This window comes from Rhinoderma darwinii, chromosome 1 (genome assembly GCF_050947455.1).
Source record: "Rhinoderma darwinii isolate aRhiDar2 chromosome 1, aRhiDar2.hap1, whole genome shotgun sequence".
NCBI lineage: Eukaryota > Metazoa > Chordata > Amphibia > Anura > Rhinodermatidae > Rhinoderma > Rhinoderma darwinii.
The window spans coordinates 570,301,746-570,328,870 of NC_134687.1; the positions used below are offsets into that span (position 1 = coordinate 570,301,746).

Genomic DNA, 27,125 nt, shown 5'->3' on the forward strand with positions numbered 1-27,125 from the left:
ATTACTTTATTTTTAAACTTGTACTGGCATATCTCTATATTACAGTACATTAGCCTGTGTACTGATAGTACACAGGCAGTTGTTAGGACATACCTAAGTATGCCCTAACAACAGGAAATCTAGTCAGATAGCACTGTGGTTCTTCAATGGACCCTGGGCTGTCTGCCCATATATGGTATGTCCCTCAATCGCGTCACTGGAATTCCCTGTGATGCGATCCAAGGTGCATCCCCCCTTCTCCTGAATGCTGCAGTCAGCTTTGATCGCAGCATTCAGGGGAATAACGGTGGATATGACAGGTTTCTCTCATCTCCGCCGTTAGAGCGTGGCTGCAGCTGTGTAATACAGCCATTGCCGCGCTCCTGACAACAAGTGCGCGCACGCGGTCAGCATGAGGTGTGCAGCCGCATTGCTTAGTATCGAAATACATGAAACAATGGTATCGAACCATTTGGGGATGCACAGTATCGAAACAGTATTGAAGTTTCGATGCATCGTGCATCCCTGATAAGCTCTAATACAAAGTTAAATAAAGCCTTAAAGGACGGATCATTGTGACAAGCTCCTTAACATAGGTTAATTTTACAGATGCCCTAATAAAGCTGATATAGTGTGTGAAATTGCAACAGAGTTTCTATCTGTAGCCCTCGTCATGGGATGAAAAATAGTCTTTGTGAGCCCCAACCATCATTCCACAGAGTCATGAGTGGTCACACAGTACTCTTCCCGAGTCAGGGGAATAAGGCATACGTCTTCTGGTTCCCCCGACTGGAAGGTTGGCATATCTTTCTATGAGCACAGTTGCGTAGATCCACACGCGGCAGATTTTGTTGTAGAAATTTCTGCGACTGAAAATCAGTTCCATTCATCTTCTGTTTGCTGCAGAAACAACCACATTGAACCCCATCCAACCACAGATGAAAAGAACTGATTTTGGGCTTGACCACACGTAACGGAATTGCTGCAGAAAATACGCAGCAATTCTGTTACGTGTGCACAAGCCCTTTCAGTTGCAGAAATTTCTGCAACAAAATATGCAGCTTGTGAATACACCCCATAAAACCTGGGTAGGTGTTCATGTTTAATTTTAGCTGTTAAAGGGTATATGTTACACAATATCTGTAATGATTAGAATTACTTTTCCTTTTGGAAAATTGCTCCGCTTCTTTAGAATTTTGTTTACGTCTATCGCTCTATTTTCCCGTATAAGTGAATAAATGATAAAATACTGGTATTTAAAAGGGGTTTTCCCACCAAATACATTTATCATCTAGTTTCTTTTTAATGCGAGAACATTTTAGAAGAAGTCCTCTAACTATTACAACCGATGGAACAAATTCTATTGGTCAGATCCAACTTGAGGACAGGCTCCCTTTCAAGCCTTGGCTGTTTTTGCTTGTAAAAGGCGCATGTTTCAGGTTACAGCCGTATATTTGAGATGATTCATTACATCGGTTTTATTTAAAGGAACACTTTAAGCAAACCTGATGAACTGTGTTATGCCTAGAGAGGGGCCTGACTAATAATCTCTTTGGTATTCTTCGAAGCCCTGAGTCATGTACCACCCCCTTCCATCTTGCACAAAAAGCATAATACACGAACTATTAAAGGAACACTTCAGGCAAAATTGTGAATCTACGGTTCAAGGTTTCTCTTAAAGTGGCTTATGTGCTTCAGCACAGAAAGTAGTGTAATTCTTCAGTGCACTGTCCATGTCATCGCGGTCCCTAAGCCGTGATCTTGGGCATAGAAGCTTCATGGATATGTTTGTTTCTACGTGCTCGTCCAGTGAATGGGAATGCAGTTTCCTTCAATGTACGCAGCAGGACCATAGACTCTCTGTAGGGACATGTATTTGTGTGTGTCACCTCCATAAAGTGCGATACTAGAACATCAAGCTGGGCTGCTCCGGTGACCCTAAACCGTAGACATCCGAAACGTAAATCTGTTGATAGCATTGTGATGTCATCTGCTTCTGCCAGATACTTTTATATTCCTTTTTCTTATGTTTTACCTGAAACAACCTCAAAGCCGGACTAGATACTCCACATATTTCAGGATCCTCCCTTAGATCTTTGTGCCCACATAAATAACAGATGCATCTAAGTAGACCTGTAAATGTTTCCTGAAATACTTGTGTTAATCCTGCACAATGGATCTAAAATGAAAAGAGCGATGCTGCAATTGGTTTTTTTCTATTAATATATCTCACTTATTCTCTGACAAACACCTTTCCCTGGTTAATAACATATTTTAATTATACTGAAGGCAAAACACATAATTTGCACCATGCTGGGTCTGATCCAGTGAAGAAATAATCTTTTGTTAATGAATACCAGTTTTCCGCAACCAGTGACTTAGGTGCCACGTGACTCCCCCTACATGTAGTTCCCCAGCTGTTGGCCATTGTGCACTAGTGGCCCCAGTGATGTCATAGTATTACTAGTGTCCACCATATTCATGAGGGGAGGGCTCCCCCAACCCTTCATTCCAGGGAATGACAAGCTACTATGTATACATGTATACACAGCAGCCTGTCAGTCTCCGTAGAGAGAAGTCGGGGGGAGTGCTTGCGCTATGAATACACTGGACTCATAACCATGAGTCCACTGCATTATTTCACCTCCCTATTTAGCAAAACGGCACAAAATAGTTTTGTGCCGTTTTGGCAATGAGTAGCATGGACCTGTAACATTGCCCTTACATAGGGCAGTATATTAAGCTGACAGATTCACTTCAACAGCATGCTTTCAGCCTTGTTCATACCTTTAATAGTTTTTTTTTCCTTTTAATACATAATATGGCTCTACACTGTCTATTGTATTTACAAGTGGTCACAACCTACAAAAGGTTGGAGACCTCCACCTTATTATGTATATTCATTGATACTGCGAGTTCATTAAAAATAGCTCTTTTATTTGTAAGAATCATATTGTCTACTGGCACTCTACCTATATGTTATTCTTTTAAACCCAAAATAAAATGGCCGCCCATCCAGGAAACGCTATTGAAACTTATGGCCTTTATATATGGACCTAACCACACCTTCATGCGGCTTATCGGCCAGCATATGCTACAGCTTTAGACAATTTTCAGATAATGGCACCCAGGAATTTTAAAGATCTGGGGACAATTGCTGTAGCTTTTCTTACATTTGTATAGTATGTATGCAAGATTTAAGGGGAAGGCGTCATGATTTTTTTTTATTTTTTATCATATTGCTTTTAATATGATATTAACATAAATTCTTATTTATTTGTGTTCTCATGTTCTACTTTTTACTTTGTTCTTACTTTTACTTCACTATGGGGGCTGACATTTTTTTTTTTCATCTCCGTTTGTGTCGATTAACGACACATACAGAGATGGAATACGGCACATACATCCCCATAGTGAATACGAACAGGAGCCGTTCCATTCTCTGAAGCATACGCCGTCTGTGTGGGAACGGCGCATGCCCCGCTCCCACACAGACCAAACTGAACCTCCTTTGCAGAGCGAAATCCGGCGCCATTTTCATGTGGACCGGAAGCCGCTGCTGGACAGTAAGATGACGACTTCCAGCCGCAGCTTCCGGCCATATGTTCAAGGAAGAGAAAGCCCAGGCAATAGGAGCGGAGGCAGGAGAAGGTAATTTATGTTCGTGTATGAGATGTGTGTATTATGTCCGTGTGTGCTCGTGTGATACTGTCTGCTGAGCACTGTATCTAATCCTCCTACACTGTGCAGTCGCTCAGAAAATGGCGGCACACAGTGTAGGAGGTTTGAAGATGCAAACCCCTCCTTCTCCTGGCACTAGCCAGAAGAAGGGAGGGGGATTGTGTGAGGACACTAGACACTTCTGTGTCTACCCCAAATTTGCAGTATAAAGCAATGAGCAATTGACCATGCTGCAATTTTGGGAACTGCTCCCTCTAGTGGCCAGCACATGGAAATGTTATAAATTAGACTCTAATTTATAATATTTCCTGACTTGTGAAAAAATTTAAAAAATTAAACCAATGTGTAATCAGTTAAATAATAATTGTTTAACTAAAAAAAAAAATAATAAAAAAATAGTTCTAGCGACACATTCCCTTTAATTTGACCCAAACACGTCGGCAGAAATAAAGTCTATGGTTTGTTCCATGTTATAGGAACTGAGACAGGATGTCTGTGGCTGACAGCCAAAGGGCCAATGATCGGACAAACGAGCGCTCGTTCCCAATCATTGGCCTGTGTAATCAGGGCAACGATCAGCTGATGAACGACCAAACGCTCGCTGATCTGCTCGTTTATGCAGCATTAAAACTCAATTATTGCTCTGTGTAAAGCGAGCAAATGAGCGCAGATCAACGAGCACATCGGGCCGTGTAATGGGACCACAACTCTGCAGATGTCAAGTTGCAAACAGGTACATGTTATCACCCCTGCCAGACTGCCACAAAATTCCACAGTATCTGGCAATCATGTATGGGATCCTCAGACATTTCAATGGAGAACTCTTTTGATTGGTATCCTCTTAAGATCTGCTAACAACACTTCCTCAAATTCCACGTTGGAAAGCACAATCTGGTAACGATTATCAAACACTATACACAATGTTTACAAAAAGAATCAGGTTTCTAAATGTTTTGCATAAAGAAACAGTCGAAAGCTGTTAAAAAGAATCAAAATGACTGATGCGACCCTTCCCAATGGAAAGACGACCAAAAACAAACACGATGTGCTGGTCAGCTGTAGTAAAATATTAACAATTGGCTATAGACCGACTCAAATTTTATTTCTCGAATAAACTAGGAAGCCATATAGCAGCCTAGACAAAAAGGAATGAACTCAGGACATACTAGACATACAAAAGGTGGCAAAGAATTTGGAGGGAAGAATCCGCACTATATACAAAGACTATAAACACAACCTTCTCCACACTTAACCGCCTAAATAACCAGCCTATTTTGGACCTTAATGACCAAGCTATTTTTTACGTTTTTCAATCGTCTCATTCCAAGAGCTATAACCTTCTTATTTTTGCGTCGACATAGCTGTATAAGGTCTTGTTTTTTGCAGGATAAGTTGTATTTTTTAATAGCACCATTTTTAGGTACATATTATTTATTGATTAACTTTTATTAACTTTTTTTTGGGGGGGAATAGAAAAAAATCTGAAATTTCGCTACTCTTTTTTGCGTCCTAAATCTACGCCGTTTACCGTGTGGTATAAATAACACAATAACTTTATTCAGCGGGTTGTTACGATTGCAACGATACCAAATTTGTATAGTTTTTGTATGTTTTACTACTTTTACACAGTAAAAACGCTTTTTTTTTCTAAATTATTTGTTTTTGTGTTTCCATATTTGAAGAACCGTAACGTTTTTATTTTTTCGCCGATGCGGTTGTATGAGGGCTTTTTTTTTGCGGGACGACTTGTAGTTTTTATTGGTACCATTTTGGAGTAGATGCGACTTTTTGATCACTTTTTATTAGATTTTTTTAAAGTCAGTATTCACAGAAAACAGCAATTTTTCCATAGTTTTTTATTATTTTTTTTACGGCGTTCACCGTGCGGGTTAAATAATGTAATAGATTTATAGTCGGGGTCGTTACGGACGCGGCGATACCAAATATGTGTAACTTTTTAACTTTATTTTGTTTTTTTAATAGTAAAGCAGTTTGTAAGGGGAAAAGCTGGGTTTTTCATTTTTTTTCACTTTTTTTTAAATTAACTTTATGAAACTTTTTTTTCACTTTTTTACTAGTCCCACTAGGGGACTATAATATGCGATTCTGCGATCGCATTTATAATACACTGCAATACTTTTGTATTGCAGTGTATTACTGCCTGTCCGTTTAACACGGACAGGCATCTGCTAGGTCATGCCTGCGGCATGATCTAGCAGGCATTCACTCCAGGCAGACCTGGGGGCCTTTATTAGACCCCCGGCTGCCATTAGAGACACAGACACTCGGCGATCGTATCGCCGGTGGGAGAGAGAGGGAGCTCCCTCCCTCTCTCCAAAACCACTCAGATGCGGTGCACGCTATTGCGCACCGCATCTGAAGGGTTAAACAGGTGAGATCGATACGAATATCGATCTCACCCAGCAGAGCAGGGACGCTCCCAGCCGCCTCTAGCAGCTGAGAGCAGGGAGATTTGACAGCTCCCTGCTCTGTTTACTTATTACGATGCCGCAATGTAAAAAGTCTATGGCATCGGAATAAGACCCGTTAGTGACCGACGTAGAAACACGATGGGCCGGTCAGTAACGGGTTAAGGGCTCATTCAGACGAGCACGCAACTCGTTCATGTGAAACAACGGCCGTCACACGAACACATGTATTTCAATGGTGTCATTCATACGGCCATTGTTTCAACGGAGCTTGTGGAGGGTCCGTGGAAAAATAGGACATGTCCTATTATCTTGCGTTTTCACGTATCCGCCCATAGACTCGTCTATGAGGGATCTGTGATAATGCGTCCCGAACGGGTGCACCTCGGACGTGAAAACAGGATGCCAAGGAGAAATAGGACCAGTCTGCTCTCCTGACATGTCTGCCTTAGTAAATACTTGCATTCCTCATAAAATAATAAGGTTAACGCATCTTTTCTTAGCCGTTCCTCTACTTATCCTCCTGAAAACGTATGAATTGACAGCTCACATCCCATCGACAAGGTGAATAGTATCAACCAGTTATCAATTTATTCATACATTTCCGGTGAGTAATAACAGAGGAAAGGCACAATGAAGAGTTCTAAGAAAAGATACTCCAGAATTGTTATTTTATGGGGGATGCAGGGTGGACTAGAACAAACCTGGGGAAAGAGCGGACAGGTCCTCTTTAAACTTGCAAGTTTCTAATAATTTTTAGTGTTTTAAGGGAGCTGTGGAATAATTGTACAAAAGAGCTTCACACAAGCCACTGCTGAACACCGCGACTATGGTCGGCCTAGCAGACTAGCCATGATTCTTAGAGAACATAATGTACCTCTAGAATATTGCTAAAACCACCTCTCCGTTTTCCTTGCTTTTGTCTGGCTCCTGAAACACTTTGTGACATTTCAAGCATTTACTGCCAATAGCTAAAAGGTCATTTCGGACCCTTGATTTTGGCAACGTTACATTGCTAATTGTGAACCGACAATCGGAGGAAATTCTATTGAAATAAAGAATATACAGTTCAGAAATGGTCTAATGGCATCCAGAATAACAACAACTGTGCAAACAAAGTGTTCGAATGCCTGGATCTGTGGTCGCTGCAACAAGGTCCAAGCAAAGTTCTCAATTGCTACTAATAGGTCGGGATTCCAAAGTCTCTCTGGTTACCGCATGCTTAATCAATTAACTTTACCTCTAATTATCGCCAATAAAGTGTGCTGAAATATGTTGTTCCCCAAGGCTACATACTACATAATAGAGTTCCAACACATTCCTTCATGACACCAGGGAAAATAAATATTCAACAGGCACACTTCCTAGAATATGTTTTTATATCTAATATGCAGCAATGTACCATAGCAAAGTAACCACGGAGGGTCCAAATAAATAATGAAACGGCTAGCGAGAGCAGCCATCCAAGGTCAATAGAGGTTGTCTAGCAGAATATATATACAGCACGTTAACTGTGCTCGGTTTTATAATATATTAATAGCAAATGTTTATTCTGCGTGTCATGGTGTGCTTCCTCTTGCAGTCAGTCTATGCAGAGTTGACTGACACTGGCTGAAGTAAAAGACACGGCAGAAAAAAATAGAAGAGAAGATGGTGTGGTTTGACGAATGAAGCACTGAGGGGGAGGAAGACGTGGTAATAAACTGTGCCGGGGGCAAAAAAAATCAAAAGGTAACAGTGGGGGCATAAAAAAAAAAAAAAAAAGCTTGTTCTTCGTTAAAGGGGTTATACAGGATTTAAAAAAAAAAAAAATGGCTGGCTTATCCTTAGAATAGGTCATCATTATAAGATTGGTGGGGGTCCGACTCTCGACACCCCCGCAAGTCAGCCGTTTGAGGGGGCTGTGGCGCTCGTACAAGCGTTGCAGCCTCTTCATTGTTTACATCAATTTAAACTTCTTTCGTACTTGCACACGCTGTTACTTTCGTAGCGTCTATGCAAGGTATTGTGGGGTTATCCCCTTCAAGTGAAGGATAAGCCATCAATTTTAAAATCCTGGATAACCCTTTTAAATCCATCTGTGCCCAGAACAGTTTTTTTTTTTTAGCAAATTCAAAGGACAGGTTTTATAAAGGAAATGTCAAATGGTGACATTTTCTGAAGGCCATGGGGTCGACATATCTTAAGATACCTGGCCCTAACAAATGGAGATGCTTATTGCTCTTCATGCACTATTTGCCCTGGGTTGTTGCATGCATCCCAGTATACTTTTTGGTTTCCCTGCATACAGTAGATTTTCTAAAACAAACACCAATGACCGTAAATGAGAAATTTGCTTATCAAAACCTCCGAGCTGTGATCACCATTCTTCTTTTTACAAGAAATAGGTATAACTCTGCGTGATGTAAACACCCTACAAACCCAATGCTACTTCATACCGGGAGTTTTTATGGTCACTGTACAATGACAAAAATCTCACTCTTTCCCTCCGTCGTGTACCATACCTGGCTCAGTGCCTAATTTTATTATTCGGCTGCCTATTTTAATCAAACGTGCTGAGTTGCTATGTAAGTTGGTCAGCCAATGTCATTTAAAATAGTTTTATTGTGGCTGATTGACTCTCAAATCATTGAGCTGTCCTACTAGGGCAGGGGTAGGCAACCTTTTTGGTATGGCGTGCTGATAAAAAAAAAGAAAAAAAATCAATGATGAAGTACTCAGTGTGCCATGAAAACATGAAAGTCAAATAAGACAAACTGTCACAATGTATGTGACAAACCAATTACTCAGTGATTTAAACGTACATTTCAGTGTAACCCTTGTCCCTGACTTTCTTTATAAAGATGATCCATCTGTAGTGCATACGAGGCTACTGAACACCAGCTGGGATGGGAAATGGGGTGTGCAAATAGGAGCGATCCTGGCTACTAAACACCAGCTAGGGAGAACTACACACAGGTGAGATCAAAGCTACTGAACACCAGTAGGAGATCATAGGAGAGACCGTGGCTACTGAACACCAGGTTGGGGGCGCTGCACACAGTAGAGCGAGCAGCTACTGAACACCATATTTGGAGGGTGCACATAGGAGAGAAAGCGTCAAATTCTTACTAACTTTTTCTTTTATAGAGCAGTTATTGAACTCCCTCCTTGCGGCGCTTATCACCGGGAGAGTGCAGAACTTCATTATGCTCTTGGCAGCGCTGATCACCAGGACACAGAGCAGTGCTGCATTGTGTGCTTGCCAAGTGTTCATAAGCGACAAACACAATGAAACACTACGCTCTCTCCTGGTGATCAGCGCCGCCAAGAACATAATGAAGCTCTGCTCTCTCCCTGTGTTTAGCGCCACCAAGCACACAACAGCGCAGGACACCAGGAGAAGGAAGTGTGCTAGCAAACCATGCCCAATGTGCAGGCTGTAGCACTCGTGCCACAGGTTGCGGACCCCTATACTATGGCATATGAATGTCATGGAGGGGATTCCCGTGCTGGGGACTGCTTTCAACTTGCCAGAGCAGAGAGCTGCTGCAAAGAGTGGTGCCCGCTCTGGAGGGCTTTTGTGGGTCTGCTGACAATCTAATGTCTATTGGGACCCCTAATATTAGATGTCGGGGGAAGCTAGGATCAGGCATGTTAAATTTCAACATGTCCGCAGCTTCTTTCCTACTTTTCCCAGTAAAACAAAAATGTTTATTAGGGAGACAGCGGAGGGCAAAACAAGTAATTTTAGATACCTCATGTGTATGGCCATATTTAGTGTAACAAAATCACACCCTAACCCATTAAGGACCGATCCTATTTTGGCATTGACACCAGGAGACATAACTTTTTTATTTTTTCATCTAAGTAGCTGTGGTCTTGCTTTTTGCGAGACAAGTCGTATTTTTCAATAGCACTATTTTGGGGTACATATAACTTAGATTAACTTTTAGTAACTTTAGAAAACAAAACCGCAAATCAAATTTATTTTTTTCAAATTAATTTGCACCGTTCAACGTGCGGGATAAAAAAACGTGTTACCTTTATTCTATGGGTCAGTACGATTATGGTGATACCAAATATGTATAGATTTTTTACTACTTTTTGCACATTAAAAGCACTTTCATTGAAAATAAAATAGTTCTTACTTTAACGCAATCCGAGGGCTTTATGTAGCCGTATGAGGACCTGCTTTTGTGCGGGACAAGTTGTATCTTTTAATGCCACTCTTTTGGGTTCTTAATGATTACATTTGATTATGTTATGGGGGTGGGAGTTTATTTTATGGTTTTAAACTTGCACCATATAACCACTTTTTATGGAGTTTTTTTTTTTTTATTAACTAGGGGACTTTACAATGCGATTGTTTGATCACTACTCTAATGCTTTGACACACTTATTATTAAAAGTATCAGGCAATCTATTAGGTGGATAGCCATGACAGGCCTAGGGGCTTTTTTTTTTTTTTTAGGACCCTGGCTGTCATGGCAACCCTTTGCCTCCCACGAGTGTGACGCCCATGTGGTGACCGAGGGATTCCTCTCCTTCTGTACACACTTTGATGCCGTAGTCCATAGCGACCACAGAATCTAAGGGGTTAAAAGGTCAGGATCGGCGTTGCCTTTTCTACCGGCAGATGCAGTGAGATGTCGGCTGTATATTACTTTGGGAACCCACTGCTGACAGAGTGGGCACAGCTTCTGTGCCTGTGCCATTGAATAAACGTACTATTGCGTTAATTTATTGCTGTTCTTTTCAGTAGGTTAAACATCTATTGGAAGTGTCACACACTATCTCTTGCAGAGGTCCTGACTAATAGTATGGGTTATATAAATTTACTGTAAAGAACCCGATGGCAGAAATATCTTCTATACAATATGTTCTAAAATTATAGAATTATAAATCCTTAAAAAAAAATAAAAAAATTAACTCATCCCTTACCATCCTTTATCGTCGTCTTCTTCGGTCTCGGATACAGGCCCCTCTTCTGGTGCATCAGTTATCGCCTGTGTCAGTTTGGATTTAAAACTATCCAAAAGCGATAATGTCTAAAATGGGACATATTCAAATTCTAATTAGTTGTGAAAAAGTGAATCTCTGATGTTATACATAAACTTAGAACGCCTTGCAGCACTCAGTGGGTAAACTTTAGTACTCAGACCATCTGCATTTAATGTGATCTGATGACACATTTCGAGGAATCTGTCTCTTGATCTACATCAAAGACATTTCTCATGATGCAAGGGCTCGATTAGTCACAAAGACAGGAAACATCATTCTTCCTACTATTGTCATATAGGGATTTTAATTTTATCCAAACTCAATTATTTGGAAACTTTAAGGCTATGTTCACACAACAGAATTTTTCAAAGGAAAAAGCCAGCGTGGGTTTGGCCAAGTTTTTTCAGCAGAAATCCAAGGCTGCCCCTCAGAATTCTGTTGCGGTTTTTCAGTACAAATAGCTGCTTTTTGCATGCAGAATAGCCCCAATCCAATGAATAATTTGTGAGTGGCTACCAGACAATGTTTACACCGAGGAATTTCCATTGAATACAATGGGAGGCTTTTTACAAATAGAAATCATGTTGATTCCGACATGGAAACCCACTGCGTCAGAATCCGCAGGAATTTTCTACTGTGGGAACATGTCATAGTTAATTTCTAATAACTATAGACACATATTTTACATGTCATGACTTAACTAGAGACATTTTTTGGCTTGGCAGAAAGTAAATTTTCTACTATTAGAGATTTGACTGGACAATATCCGTGTGATGGAACACATCCAATTTATTTATAAATTTCCAGTAGGAATAACTGAGGAATGGCACAATGCAGAGCTCCAAAAAAAGATAATATCTTCATAATAACGGCCATCTTTATTCTGTCCGTTCATGCAAAAAGCGCTAAAACAACATTTAAATCAGTCATGGCCATTTGCAAATGAGTTCAAAAGAGTTCTCTGGGCGTTCCTGGCTTTCTGAATGGTCACACATTCTGCTCCTAAAACACCTCCTTATCCTAATCTATGTAATCCATGGATGGGCAAGGTCCACCAGAGCAGAGCAGCTCCCCGTTCTGTCTTAAAGAGGGGGTTCCATAATTTGTGAATAAAGACATGAGACGACTCCTTTCAGATATTCATTAACTATTCAGATTATAAAAATTATAACAACATTTCTTGGTGAATTACCTGTTCTTCTCTGGAAGATCCTTTCTTTGTATTTTTCTTCCTGCAGTCTTTATACTTCTCCTTCTCAGTCAAGTATTCTTCCAGGGCACTGTTGGCTATTGTCTGTTCAGCTAAAGAAACAAGCAAGTGAAAATGTCAGATTTGGTCAATTAAATTACAGAATTAATGAACATTTATGTTAAAAGGGTTGGTCTTATGCGTTTGATTTGATTTTCATTAATTGGATAGAAGTCTATAGAAGATAAATAATGTGTTTGATTTTTTTTAAATGTTGAAGCTAGTTTCTATTTTTTAAAACTTTCCTGAAAGCGGTAACATTGGAGGCACACCCTTCCTGTATTGTCTGTAGATACAGAGCCGCAGGGTGTGTGCTTTGTGACACCTGCAATTAATGGGAGTAATTTAATAGAAAATGTTTAGAGATTATTAGTGTCCAAGAAGTGATTGAGTACAACCTCGTATCCCAGAGATCATGGCAACACAATATAGCTGCCATTAAATATTGAGATAACTCTGCTTATTCTATCCCAGTCTATAAAGCAAAGCTAACAAGTGAGCTACAGAAAACAGGAAGTGTCAGCATATTGTGTCTGCCATAGTGGCCAGTGTGATGATTGGAATATTCTTATTTTTGTTATGTGGGTATTAACAAAAAGAATAAATAATATATTTTTTTAACATTTCTAATACATTCCCTTTAAGGGGACACAGGACAAACAATGTATTATATAGATAGACATACACATATGCAGTGCCTTGCAATATTAACCCCCCCCCCCCGTTATATTGTTTTGTTGCATTATAGTTTTTTTTTACATTTTTTACCATTTCATACAAAATGTCTACCACTTTAAAGGTGCAAAATATTTTTTACTGTGGTGCGAACATGAATTAAGACAAAAAATGGAGAATTTTAATGTGCAGAAGTATTTACCCCCTGAAATTCAACACTTTGTGGAACCACGTTTTGCTGCAATGAAAGAAGTCTCTGGGGTATGTCTCTATTAGCTTAGTACATCTAGACACTGGTATTTTTGGCCATTCTTGCAGGCAAAACTGTGTCAACTCCTTCAAGTTAGATAGGTTGCGTTGGTGTACAGCCGTCTTTTTCCATAACTTCCATAGAACATAATAGAGACAGCCGCCCACCTGCGTGGTCATCTCTCCACTTAGCCACCGCATAGAATAGTCTGTCAGCAAACACCTCACCAGGCAGGATGGGGGTACAGAGACCCCTGTTCTCGATATAGGTGCGGATCCCAGAGGTGGGACCCGCATCTATCAGACATTTATGGCATACCCTGTGGATATGCCATAAATATTTGAGAGGTGAATAACCCTTTAATTACTTAATATCCTGTAATTAAATAAAACACAAACACATAAAACAAACCTTAATAGTCAGAGATATGTAGAGTATTGAAAGTATTATCATTCAGTAAATTCTGACCAGACAAGGGATCATATTATGTACACTGGTATAGCAACTAATATTGGAGCCATATCGGAGCAGAAGCTGAAAAAACAGAAGCAGGAAGGACTCGGCTTAAATGATTAACATGCACCATGCCAAAGTTATTGAGGCACTGTGCCAACATAAGTAAACATTCTGCCAATATGAAAAGAAATAAAATTCAAGCAGTAAACTGGCATTTATCTGAAGCTATAAATGCCAACTCATACTTCCAAAGGGGATTTCCTTTAGAAGTTAAAGCACCTCATAATAATTTGATTGATAACATACATATATAGATACACCATCTGCCGTACTCCAATCACTTCATGTTTATATATTATACAGAGAATGTCATAGCCTATTGGTCAGACATATTTAAAGCATACCTAACTTCTCAGGTGTCTTTTTAGAATAGGCTGGCAGCTAATATGTGTGCACATGAGGAATAACACTATTTCCAGACATTATATGACTTTTATGCGCCATTATTTAGCAGCTTTCCCCACTGCAGGCTCTATGTTTAATGCTCAGTTGTCTCAAAGCTAGTAGGCGGAGTCTAACTGCTATCACGTCTTCTATACACTGCACATAGAGAAGAGGAGAACCATGCTCTCCTGTCTCTATCACATATATAGAAGCTGCAGCAGCATGGAGGACATTAAACAGCAGTAATTAGCAACGTAGATGAGAATCCAGCACTGGAGCAACAAAGAAATCTTACCATCACGCCTGTGTTTCTCACTGTGCTCCTGGTTCCTCCCCTGCTCACTCCTCCCACTCCATAGACGTACATGCAGTGTGTTATGCTGAGTCGCACTCTCTCCCTCCCCTCTTTATAACCCCCTGGGCAGAACGCTACCTAAAGCTCTGTGTCCCGGAAAGCTCCTGACATCACTGTTCATATATGGACAGTGATGTCAAGAGCTTAGCAGCGTATGCCTGTGATGGTTGCCATACAGTGCCATTGGTTACCCATAAGCTCCTTTGTTAAAAAAAACCCTTATGTTAAGTTATTTTTTTTGCGGTACCCCTTAAAGAGAACCTTTCTCCTCCCCATACATGTGCAGCATGTAATGGGGAGGGCTGTACAAACTCTGGGGCACTTTACATTTTTTATCTACCTCCCTCCGTTATTTACATATTGGTGCCTGATATTTAAATAATCCCTGAACAGTCAAGGGGGTGTGTTACTATGGCTGTGACACTGTCCAATCAGATATGGACAGTGTTACATCAAAAGCGAGGAGAGAGAGAGGAGAGAGAAAGAGAGAGAGAAAGAGAGAGAGAGAGAGAGAGAGAGAGAGAGACTGCGTGCACGCTCTCTCACTCTTCAGCTTTGAAGATCAGTCTTCTGCCGAACTGGCAAGGGGGCGTATCTCTGCTACAGACAGTGTAAGCGCTCCCCAGCTCTTTTAACACGGTCTGTAGCAGTGACACTCCCCCTTGCCAGTTCGGCATACAAAGTACAAGACTGATCTCTCACAAGAGCTGAAGAGATGAGCGCGCATGCGCGCTCTCCTCTCCACAGCTCTTTACACTGTCCATAGCAATGACACGCCCCTTTGCCAGTTCGGCAGAAGACTGATCTTCAAAGCTGAAGAGTGAGAGAGCGTGCCCGCGCGCACACACTCTCCTCGCTTTTGCTGTAACACTGTCCATATCTGATTGGACAGTGTCACAGCCATAGTAACGCCCCCTTGACATTACACGCCCCGTTAACTGTTCATGGGGTTATTTAAATATCGGGCTCCAAATATAACGGCACCGATATCTAAATAACGGAGGGCGGCAGAAAAATGTTTTTAAAGTGCCCCAGAGTTTGTGCAGCCCTCCCCATTACATGCTGCACATGTATGGGGAGGTGATAGGTTCTCTTTAAGGATAGAATAGTGTAGTCTTCTAAGCTATTCCATCCTTCAAAAAAAAGGTATACTGATGTAAACCAGCCCAAAAGGACACTCTTTTGGTCTCCGCCAGGCTAATGGAGCCCTATCGACACGTTTATCGTTAAGTCATGAGCTTTCCTGACATACATGATAAATGTAGGGCACAAACACGATGTGTAGAGTGCCTAAGAAATCTGTGTGGGGAAAGAAAAGAAAGACTTAAAATAATGTGTCTGTCATTTAACCCCTTAAGGATGCAGCCTAGTTTTGGCCTTAAGGCTCAGAGCCCATTTTTCAAATCTGACATATTTCACTTTATGTGGTAATAACGTCGGAATGCTTAAACCTACCCAAGCGATTCTGAGATTGTTTTCTCGTGACACATTGGGCTTCATGTACGTGGTAAAATTTGGTCGATATATTCAGTGTTTATTGGTGAAAAATTGCAAAATGTAGAGAAAATTTTGAAAAAATTGCATTTTTCAGAATTTAAATGCATCTGCTTGTAAAACAGACGGTTATACCACCCAAAATAGTTACTAGTTCACATTTCCCATATGTCTACTTTAGATTGGCATCGTTTTTTGAACATTTTTTTATTTTTCTTGGACGTTACAAGGCTTAGAACATAAACAGCAATTTCTCATATTTTTAAGAAAATTTCAAAAGCCTTTTTTTTAAGGTACCTCTTGAGTTCTGAAGTGGCTTTGTGGGGCCTATGTATTAGAAACCCTGATAAAACACCCCATTTTAAAAACTAGACCCCTCAAAGTATTCAAAACAGCAGTTAGAAAGTTTTTTAACCCTTCAGGCATTTCACAGGAATTAAAGCAAAGTGGAGGTGAAATTTGCAAATTTCATTTTTCTTGCTGAATTTCAATTTTATTCATTTTTTTTTCTGTAACACAGAAGGTTTTACCAGAGAAACACTACTAAATATGTATTGTCCAGATTCTGCAGTTTTTAGAAATGTCCCACATGTGGCCCTACTGCGCTCGTGGACTAAAACACAAGCCCTAGAAGCAAAGAAGCACCTAGTGCATTTTGAGTCCTCTTTTTTATTAGAATATATTTTAGGCAGCATGCCAGGTTTGAAGAGGTGTTGAGGTGTCAAAACAGTAGGAATCCCCCAATAGTGACCCCATTTTGGAAATTACACCCCTCAAGGAATTAATTTAGGGTTGTTGTTACCATTTTGACAGCACAGTTTTTTCACAGCACGTATTTGAATTGGGCTCTGAAATGAAAAAAATTTCATTTTTTCCAATAAAATGTCATTTGTGATCAAAATTTCTTATTTTCACAAGGAACAAAATACCCCATTTTGTTGCCCAATTTGTCCTTAGTGTGGCAATACCCCATTTGTGGTGATAAACTGCCGTTTGGGCCCATGGGAGGGCTCAGAAGGAAAGGAGCGCTATATGTTTGTTGGAGTCCAGATTTTGTTGGATTGGTTTTCGGGTGCCATGTCGCATTTGCAGAGCCTCAGAGGTATCAAAGCAAAGGAAACCCACCAAAAGTGACCCCATTTTGGAAACTACACCCCTCAAGGAATTCATTTATGGTTGTTGTTAGCATTTTGACCACACAGTTTTTTCACAGCACCTATTTCAATTGGGCTGTGACATTAAAAAAATGACATTTTTTCCAATAAGATGTAATTTTTTACCAAAATTTCTTATTTTCACAGGGAACAAAATACTCAATTTTGTTGCCCAATTTCTCCTGAGTGCATCAATACCCCATTTGTGGCAATAAACTGCCGTTTGGGCCCATGGGAGGCCTCAGAAGGGAAGGAGCGCTGTGTGTTCTTTGGAGTACAGATTTTGCTGGTTTGGTTTTCGGGTGCCATGTCGCATTTGCAGAGCCCCAGAGGTATCAAAGCAATGGAAACCCACCAGAAGTGACACCATTTTGGAAACTACACCCCTCAAGGAATTCATTTATGGGTAATGTGACCATTTAGACTCCATAGTTTCTTCACAGAACTAATTTGAATTGGGCTGGGAATTAAAAAAATAAATATTTTTTCCAATAATATGTCATTTTAGCTCAAAAATTCTTATTTTCACAAGAAATAAAATACTCCATTCTGTTGCCCAATTTGTCCTGAGTGCGGCAATACCCCATTTGTGGTGATAAACTGCCGTTTAGGCCCATGGGAGGGCTCAGAAGGAAAGGAGAACTGTGTGTTCTTTGGAGTCCAGATTTTGCTGGATTGGTTTTCGGGTGCCATGTCGCATTTGCAGAGCCCCAGAGGTATCAAAGCAATAGAAACCAACCACAAATGAGCCCATTTTGGAAACTACACCCCTCAAGGACTTCATTTATGGGTGTTGTGACCATTTTGACCCCATAGTTTTTTCACATAACTTATTTGAATTGGGCTGGGAATGAAAACAAAATTATTTTTTTCAAATAATATGTAGTTTTGGCTGAAAATTTCTTATTTTCACAAGAAACAAAATACCCCATTCTGTTGCGCAATTTGTTCTGAGGGCCGCAATACCCCATTTGTTGTGATAAACTGCCGTTTGGGCCCATGGGAGGGCTCAGAAGGAAAGGACCACCATTTGGCCTACTGGGGATTTTCTAGTGCGAAGTCATGTATGCAGAAGCCCCTGAGGTACCAGTACAGTTGAAACCCGCAAGAAGTGACCCCGTTTTAAAAACTACACCCTTAAGGCATTCATCTAGATGTGTAGTGAGCATTTTGACCGGAGACCTACACCCCATAAACTGTAATGTGGGTTCTCCCGGATATGGCAATACCCTACATGTGGCTGTTATCAGCTGCCTGGACACACAGCAGGGCCCAGAGGGGAAAGACGAGGGGGGATAAGCTGTGTGGAGTGCATCAGGGTAAGTAAAATTGGGGTAAATTATAAACCAAGGGATGTATGATACATTTTAAAACACTTTCATACAGAGCTCTGGTTATTCGGGACACGTGTCACATTAATATATTGTGTCCTCCCTTACGCCCTCTTATAGCAGACTTTGCACCTCTTTTGACTTTTTCCCTTCTTGCCAGTTTGGGGAACTTCTCCTGGAAAGTGTTGCCCTGGTGCGATGCGTGTGGGCTCGCTTCCAGAAGTACTGGGTGCCCCCCCCTTCTTGGTCCCTAAAGATTAGGTTCTTGATAATCACCTCTTGAAATTCCAGGAAAGTTCCCGTCTGGCCTGCACATCGACGTAGCATGTACGCATTGTACAATGCCATCTGTATGATGTGCCCGGCCAGCTTCTTATACCACACCGCATGGCGCTGTAGGGCTTCAGGGCTTGATCTTACAAGTCCATCCCTCCCATGTACCTATTGTAGTCCAGGATGCAGTCTGGTTTGGGGGTGGCCTTTCTTTCATATATCCTAAACCTGTAGGTATACCCTGATGCACTCTCACAGCTTATACATCTTCACGCCATACCTTGCCCTCTTACCCGGCAGGTACTGGCGGAATTGAACCCTCCCTTTAAAATGTACCAGGGACTCATCAATAGAAATACACTTCTCAGGGGTGTATGCTGGGGAAAACCGGGCACTGGAACGGTCTAATAGGGGTCTCCGTTTATACAAACGGTCAAAACTGGGGCCATCTCGGGGTGGGCACGGCTCATTATCAGTATAATGTAAGAAGCGAAGTATTGCCTCATTTATTTATTTTTTTAGGTTCCAGTTCAGTTCTGAAGTTGCTTTGAGGGGCCCATATATTAGAAACCCCTATCAAACACCCCATTTTAGAAACTAGACCCCTCAAAGTATCCACAACAGCATTTAGAAAGTTTATGAACCCTTTAGGTGTTTCACGGGAATTTAGAGCAAAGTAGAGGTGAAATTAACATTTTTTTTTTGTCAGAAAATCCTCTTTATACCATTTTTTTTATAACACAAAAGGATTTATCAGAGAAACGCAACTTAATACGTATTGCCCAGATTCTGCAGTTTAGAGAAATATCCCACATGTGGCCCTAGTGCGGTAATGGACTGAAGCACCGGCCTCCGAAGCAAAGGAGCACCTAGTGGATTTTGAAGCATCTTTTTTATTAGGCACCATGTCCGGTTTGAAGAGGTCTTGTGGTGCCAAAACATTGGGAACCCCCCAAAAGTGACCCCAATTTGGAAACTAGACCCCTTGAGGAATCCATTGTAGTTTTCTTGGGGTGCATGCGGCTTTTTGATCAGTTTTTATTCTATTTTTAGGTGGCGTGGTGACTAAAAAACAGCAATTGTACGATTGTTTTTTTTTTCGTTTTTTTTTTACAGCGTTCACCGTGCGCTATAAATGACATATTCACTTTATTCTGCGGGGCGATACGATTACGGCGATACCAGATGTTTATCGTTTTTTTTTATGTCTTATGGCGTTTGCACAATAAAATACGTTTTGTAAAAAATCATTCACTTTTTGTGTTACCTTATTCTAAGAGCCATAACGTTTTTATTTTTCAATCAATAAAGCCGTGCGAGGACTTATTTTTTGCGTAACGAACTGTAGTTTCGATCAGTACCATTTTTCGGTACATGCGACTTTTTGATCTCTTTTTATTCCATTTTTTGGGAGGTGAAGTGACCAAAGAATTGCGATTGTGGTTCGGTTTATTATTATTTTATTTTACGGCGTTCACCGTGCGGGATAAATAACGAAATAATTTTGTAGTTCAGGCCGTTACGGACGCGGTGATACCAATTATGTATAGTTTATTTGTTTGTTTATATATTTTTATTAATAATAAAGGACTGATAAGGGAAAAAGGGGGATTTTTACTTTTAATACTTTTAAATCTTTTATTTTCTTATTTTTACACAACTTTTTTTAACTTTTTTTTAACTTTATTACTTTGTCCCACTAGGGGACTTGAGGGCAGGAGGCCCTGATCGCTATTCTAATACACTGCACTACATGCGTAGTGCAGTGTATTAGAACTGTCAGCTACTCACTGACAGCAAGCGTAGTGGGTCCTGACGTTGTCAGGACCCACTAGGCTTCCGTCTATGGCATAGCCGGACGCCATTGTTTGGTGTCCGGTTGCCATAGTCACCATCGCCGGCCGCTATCGCGTAGCAGGCCGGCGATGGCAGCTTAACCCCTAAAAAGCCGCAATCTCTATAGAACGCGGCTTTTAAGGGGTTAATCAGCGGGGACACAGCGATCGGTCCCCGCTGTAGGAGCTGTGACAGCTGCTGAACAAGACAGCAGCGTCACAGCTCCTGTATGTGTTGGGAGGACGGCCGAAGCGGCCGTTACTCCCGAGACGTACTATTACGGCATGGAGCGCGAACGATACAGCTGCCATGACGTAATAGTACGTCAAGGAGCGGGAAGGGGTTAAAGACAACCGGTCACCATGGCAGATCTATTATAATAAAGACATCAATTTGATGCCCTAATAAATTCATACTATTGGGTACAATTACACCCACTAAATAGCCCCTCTTAGTGCCATGTCAATAGCTCTGAAAAAGTTCAACAGCTTTGAAAAATCATGTGATGCAGTCTGTTGAGTAGTCGTGGAGAATGTCACATGATGGTGATGGAATTGAACTACTCCAAGAGCGAAGCGCAAAAAGGTCAGCCTTAGCCTTAGTGAGCTATTCCCCTATATGCTTTTTAGTAAACTCTTGGTGAGATGTCATCTACAGTTTGTTTTTTCACTTTTTAATAACATTTATTGAAGAAAATTAAATATACAATCAACATCTTTCAGTTACACAGCATTTAGAATAGTTGCAGTGATCAAATACAAGTACATTACCCACTCCATGTTACCTGCACTTCTTTCTGAATCAACTAATCCTAAACCTTCCAACAGGAGAATCCAAATAGAATGAAAAAGGAAATATAAACAGTATCCCTCTTCCCATGGTTACTGCTCAAAAAAATATGAAAATCAGATTTCCAATCTACTAAATGTACCCCCTCGGGTACTCAGTTTTGCACCATGTTGTTTACTTAAGAGTCCATCAATTGTTGTTTTTCTCCTTTTTCCAGAGTGTAATTTATAAGCTGTCTCCATTTTCTAAAGAAACCTTTTATTGCCATTTCTTTGTGTCTTTCAATATCTAGTGTCATTAGGTATTTGAGACTTGTTATGATTTCATTTGAAGTCCGTACCTGGGGTTGTAGCCAGTGGCGCAAAATAAAATTTTTGTACTGTAAAAAGAGCTACATGTATGATTATCCCCTTTGTGACTATCACCTGTGAAGTGTAATATGTGGGATCAATGAAAATAAAATGAGATATATAAAACTTTGTGGTACAAACAGAACTTCAATATCCCATTTACCTTTACACTTACAACGACACATTTGATATATCAGTGCACTCCCATAGTCCATGAAGGAGATAAGCTTTATGTAAGTCACCCTTTGGACAATTTCTAAGGTAATGCGTCAGAGCATCCCTATAAGAGTAACAAAAAGTATATGTAGGGCTGGGCAATTAATCGAAAAATAATCGAAATTCAGGGCAATTAATGGTCGTCATCTTGCGAATCTAAGTTATATCAATTCTTTTCTCCCGGTTTAAACTGTATCTGCATCTTCAGGACGCAGATACAGTTTAACCCAATGGTAGAGCAGGGGACCATAAGGTCCCTGCTCTACCATTTACTATGTATCGCTGGACACGAGGCAGTGAAGTAATCGCACCTGTCTGCGCCGAGCTGCACAGACCAGAGGAGCAGAGGGATCTCCTCCTCTCGTCATTGGAATAGGTTTAGGGGAGTATGTATATTATTAATTTTATTAGGTACTATTGGGGACAGCTATGGGGGCATTATACAGTGTAGGGGAAGCTATGGGGGACTTTACACTGTGTGGGGTGCAGCTATGGGGGCCGTTATGGGGGTATTAAACTGTGTGAGGGTAACTATAGGGGTATTATATTGCATGGAAGTCAGTTATGGGGGCATTATAAGATGTAGAGGCAGCTATGGGGAGGGTAGTTATGGGGGGCATTATACTGTGTGGTGGAAGCTATGGGAGGAATTATACTGTGTGTTGGCAACTATGGGGGGCATTGTACTCTGTGGGGGCAGGGTACTCTGTGGGGGCATATTATATACAGCAGGCTCAGGGGATAAATATTAATTCAATGGTGTAGCATGCATATAGGGGGCGTGGCACACAAAAGAGGTGTGGCCTAAATCGCTCAATAATCATAATCGAGGTTACATGTTCAATTAATCAGGATTTTGATTTACGTCATAATTGCCCAGCCCTAAGTATATGTCACTTTATGCATAATGTGGAAATGCTTCTTTTCTCCTTTGGTCATTAACCCGTTAGTGACCGGCCCATCGTGTTTCTACGTCGGTCACTAACGGGCCTTATTCCGATGCCATAGACTTTTTACGTCGCGGCATCGGAATAAGTAAACAGAGCAGGGAGCTGTCAAATCTCCCTGCTCTCAGGTGCTAGAGGCAGCTGAGGGCTGGGAGCGTCCCTGCTCTGCCGTGTGAGATCGATATTAGTATCGATCTCACACGTTTAACCCCTCAGATGCGGTGCTCAATAGCGAGCACCGCATCCGAGTGGTTTTGGAGAGCGGGAGGGAGCTCCCTCTTTCTCCCACCGACACCCGGCGATACGATCGCCGAGTGTCTGTGTCTCTAATGGCAGCCGGGGGTCTAATAAAGGCCCCCAGGTCTGCCTGGAGTGAATGCCTGCTAGATCATGCCGCAGGCATGACCTAGCAGATGCCTGTCCGTTTTAAACGGACAGGCAGTAATACACTGCAATACAAAAGTATTGCAGTGTATTATAAATGCGATCGCAGAATCGCATATTATAGTCCCCTAATGGGCCTAGTAAAAAAGTGAAAAACAAGTTTAATAAAGTTAATTTAAAAAAAAATGTGAAAAAAAAATGAAAAACCCAGCTTTTCCCCTTACAAAATGCTTTACTATTAAAAAAACAAAATAAAGTTAAAAAGTTACACATATTTGGTATCGCCGCGTCCGTAACGACCCCGACTATAAATCTATTACATTATTTAACCCGCACGGTGAACGCCGTAAAAAAATTAATAAAAAACTATGGAAAAATTGCTGTTTTCTGTGAATACTGACTTTAAAAAAATGTGCTAAAAACTGATCAAAAAGTCGCATCTACTCCAAAATGGTACCAATAAAAACGACAAGTCATCCCGCAAAAAAAAAGCCCTCATACAACCGCATCGGCGAAAAAATAAAACGTTACGGCTCTTCAAATATGGAGACACAAAAACAAATAATTTTGAAAAAAAAGCGTTTTTACTGTGTAAAAGTAGTAAAACATACAAAAACGATACAAATTTGGTATCTTTGCAATCGTAACAACCCGCTGAATAAAGTTATTGTGTTATTTATACCACACGGTAAACGGCGTAGATTTAGGACGCAAAAAAGAGTGGCGACATTTCTGATTTTTTTCTATTCCCTCCCAAAAAAAAGTTAATAAAAGTTAAATCAATAAATAATATGTACCTAAAAATGGTGCTATTAAAAAATACAACTTGTCCCGCAAAAAAGAAGACCTTATACAGCTATGTCGACGCAAAAATAAAAAGGTTATAGCTCTTGGAATGCGACGATTGAAAAACTTAAAAAATTGCTTGGTCATTAAGGTCCAAAATAGGCTGGTCATTAAGGGGTTAATAATGCTTCTCTTACGCAAGATAAATATTAGTGTATATATATATATATATATATATATATATATACATACACACACACACACACACACACATGTGAAAATATTTCACTTTTTAAAGGGAACATGTCACCAGCATTTCACTTAATAAACCAGCAATACCTGGAGGTGGCGGGTGAGAAATCATTTCTATATAACCTATAATTGTCTACTTAGTCGGCTCTGTAGCTTTAGTATTCAGCTTTTTAATGTTCTCACACCGTATGCTAATGAGCATAAAAGAGTCACATCTTAGTTTCAAAAGAGTAAAATCTTCGTTTGAAAAGTCATATCTTCATTCCTCAAGTCTTTCCGAGTTGACTCCGCCTCCTTACTTTTGATTGACAGCTCCTCGCCTCCCCCCAGTACACAAAATCCCACGCTTGTGCATGGATATCCTCTTCTGGTGTGTGCGCACAAAGGGACACCGAATTATTACGATAAAAGGCGTGAAATGTTTGCAGACCGTTATTTACAGCTGGAGGAGGAGTTTAGGAGAGGGGATAACGGCAATTAACTTTTGATAGCAGCGGCCAGTGAGGGATAAGTAAATAGGTGAAATGCTGGTGACAGGTTCCCTTTAAGTAATTGTCCTATCATACATTTGGTAGCAAGAGCACCTGGTCGTCAATCTTTTTACCATGTAAAGCAAGAACAAAGTGAATAGCACAAAACTGGAGACAAATTTTCATCAATGTATCACCTAACAAAACGTCTGCTTACCAGATGTCCAAAAATCTCTCATGCATTTCTGAAGTCTGAATATCCAAACAAGGCTGTGTTAAGTCATTGCCAGTGTGTTGGCCCATTTTAACAGCCTGAGGGTGGATTTACACAAACGTGTAATACGTCCGTGCAACGCGCGTGAAAAGCACGCGCGTTGCACGGACCTATGCTAGTCTATGGGGCAGTGCAGACTGTCAGTGATTTTTGCGTAAAACTCACGACATGTCCTATATTTCTGCGTTTTTCGCGCATCATGCACCCATTGAAGTCAATGGGTGCGTGAAAATCACGCATGCCGCACGGAGGCACCTCCGTGGGACGTGCGTGATTCGCGCAACAGCAGGCAAACTATGATTGCAAACAGAAAAGCACCACGTGCTTTTCTGTTTACAAACATACAGAGTGTCATGATGATGGCGGCAGCGTGAAAAGCACACAGCCGCGCACCATATGATCATGACACACGGAGCTGTTAAGTGCCTTTTGCGCACGCAAAACGCAGCGTTTTTTTGCGTGCGCAAAACGCACACACTCGTGTAAATCTGCCCTGAAAGAGCTCTACATGATGCTGGACTGAGTAACCTTTGGGGTTTAGTAGCTGGGATCCCCACCAATATGAGAACAGTACGGTTTTAGTGCCATCTGCAAATGCACAGCAGGCTGTCCATCAGAAGTTCTCGTAGCGGACATTCCTGTCAGTGGAAAGCCACTGCACATGTGGGGCTCACTCTCCACTGGCAAGCTGGGACTAAAACAGTCCCCATTCTAAGGATTGTTGGCGGCCCAGCAGAAGGATTACCATTGAGAAGTCTTTAAATACATGTTCTATCGACCTTTGTGGGAAAATCCCAATACGATTCTATGCAATAGAGATATAAACTGGGTATATGAGAGCAAACGGGCGTTAATGATAATCCTTTATTTGGCGGAAACATTGCCGCTAGGTGAATAAAGAGGAATGATAACTTTCAATTGTTGAACACAGACAGCTCTTATGTAATAGGTCCTTTAAAAATAGGAAGTGTTGGACTGGGGTACTTTGGGCCCACCATCTAGCAATACAGAAGACATCTGCATTTTTAAAAGCTATGTAAACCTTTGTAGCTTTTTTTTTTTTATATATAAAATGAATGTGTTGTGTTGATATACTTATGCAAATTGACAACGGTTACAATTTTGATAAATTGTTTTTGCGATGCAGCTTCTATGTAGGCACTATACGTAGAAGTTAAGCTGCAGAGCGCCACTATAAGCCGAAACCGATGGTTCGGCTGACAGCGGCTCCTGTGTGCCTCAAACAAACAGGATAACCGAATACCAATCAGATCAAAGTTAATTAACTTAGATGGGATCAGTATTAAGTTCATATTCAGTGTTAGAGGCACACAAGAGCCGCTGTCAACCGAGCCTTCGGTCCAGCACACTGAAGGATCGGGCTTACAGCAACGTTACGTAGTTTCTATGTATAGTGCATACATAGAAGCTGCAGCACAAAAAGTAAAAACATTTTTTTAGGTTCGAACATAAATTTATGTGATAAATTTTTTTTACCAGCAAAATATTGTCCTGTGGCATGACTAAGGTTGAGTAGAAAAGGTTTCTCAAAGATGACACTAAACCCAAATTAAGGTGGTATTACGTATCCCCTGGCGTTTCTAATGTAGATTATAGACGAACAATTAGGAAACTCAACATAACTTTGAGAGCGGTACTCCGGTCTCTTCGCACACTTGAAAAACATTTTCTATGAAAATGACCCTAGCATGTGTGTGTTACTGAGATAAGGAAATTGCGAACCCCACGGGGGACAGCAACCCATGTGAGTGATTACAATCTGTGTACAGCACAAAAATCGGGCATGACTTTAACACATGACAGATGTCAGAGGTTCCAGACAGTTGCATAGTTACCTGGAAATCTGAAATTCTGTATTCGTGATTATAAAACATCTGGTAAGCAGATAGCTTGTACTCTAAAATATTGATACAATTTGTCTTCAGCTTTGAACTGTGAACTTCTTTTATTCATCGTATATGTACTGTGCCACCCCCCAGGGAACAGCAAATCGTGTTCACCAGCATTTACCCGACAGGTGTACATTAATGGAACATTAACGCCTTTT

General features: G+C 40.8%; 1 protein-coding gene across 1 annotated transcript in view; it reads right to left on the bottom strand.

Moving 5' to 3' along the window:
• Positions 1–27,125, bottom strand: part of CWC27 (CWC27 spliceosome associated cyclophilin) — a 240,656-nt gene that overhangs the window by 58,317 nt on the left and 155,214 nt on the right. Inside the window, exons 12-13 of the mRNA XM_075839140.1 lie at positions 12,265–12,374; positions 11,013–11,119 (exon numbers count right to left, since the gene is read on the bottom strand). Of these exons, the coding sequence (XP_075695255.1) occupies positions 11,013–11,119; positions 12,265–12,374 (217 nt within the window). The remainder of the gene's footprint in view (positions 1–11,012; positions 11,120–12,264; positions 12,375–27,125) is intronic.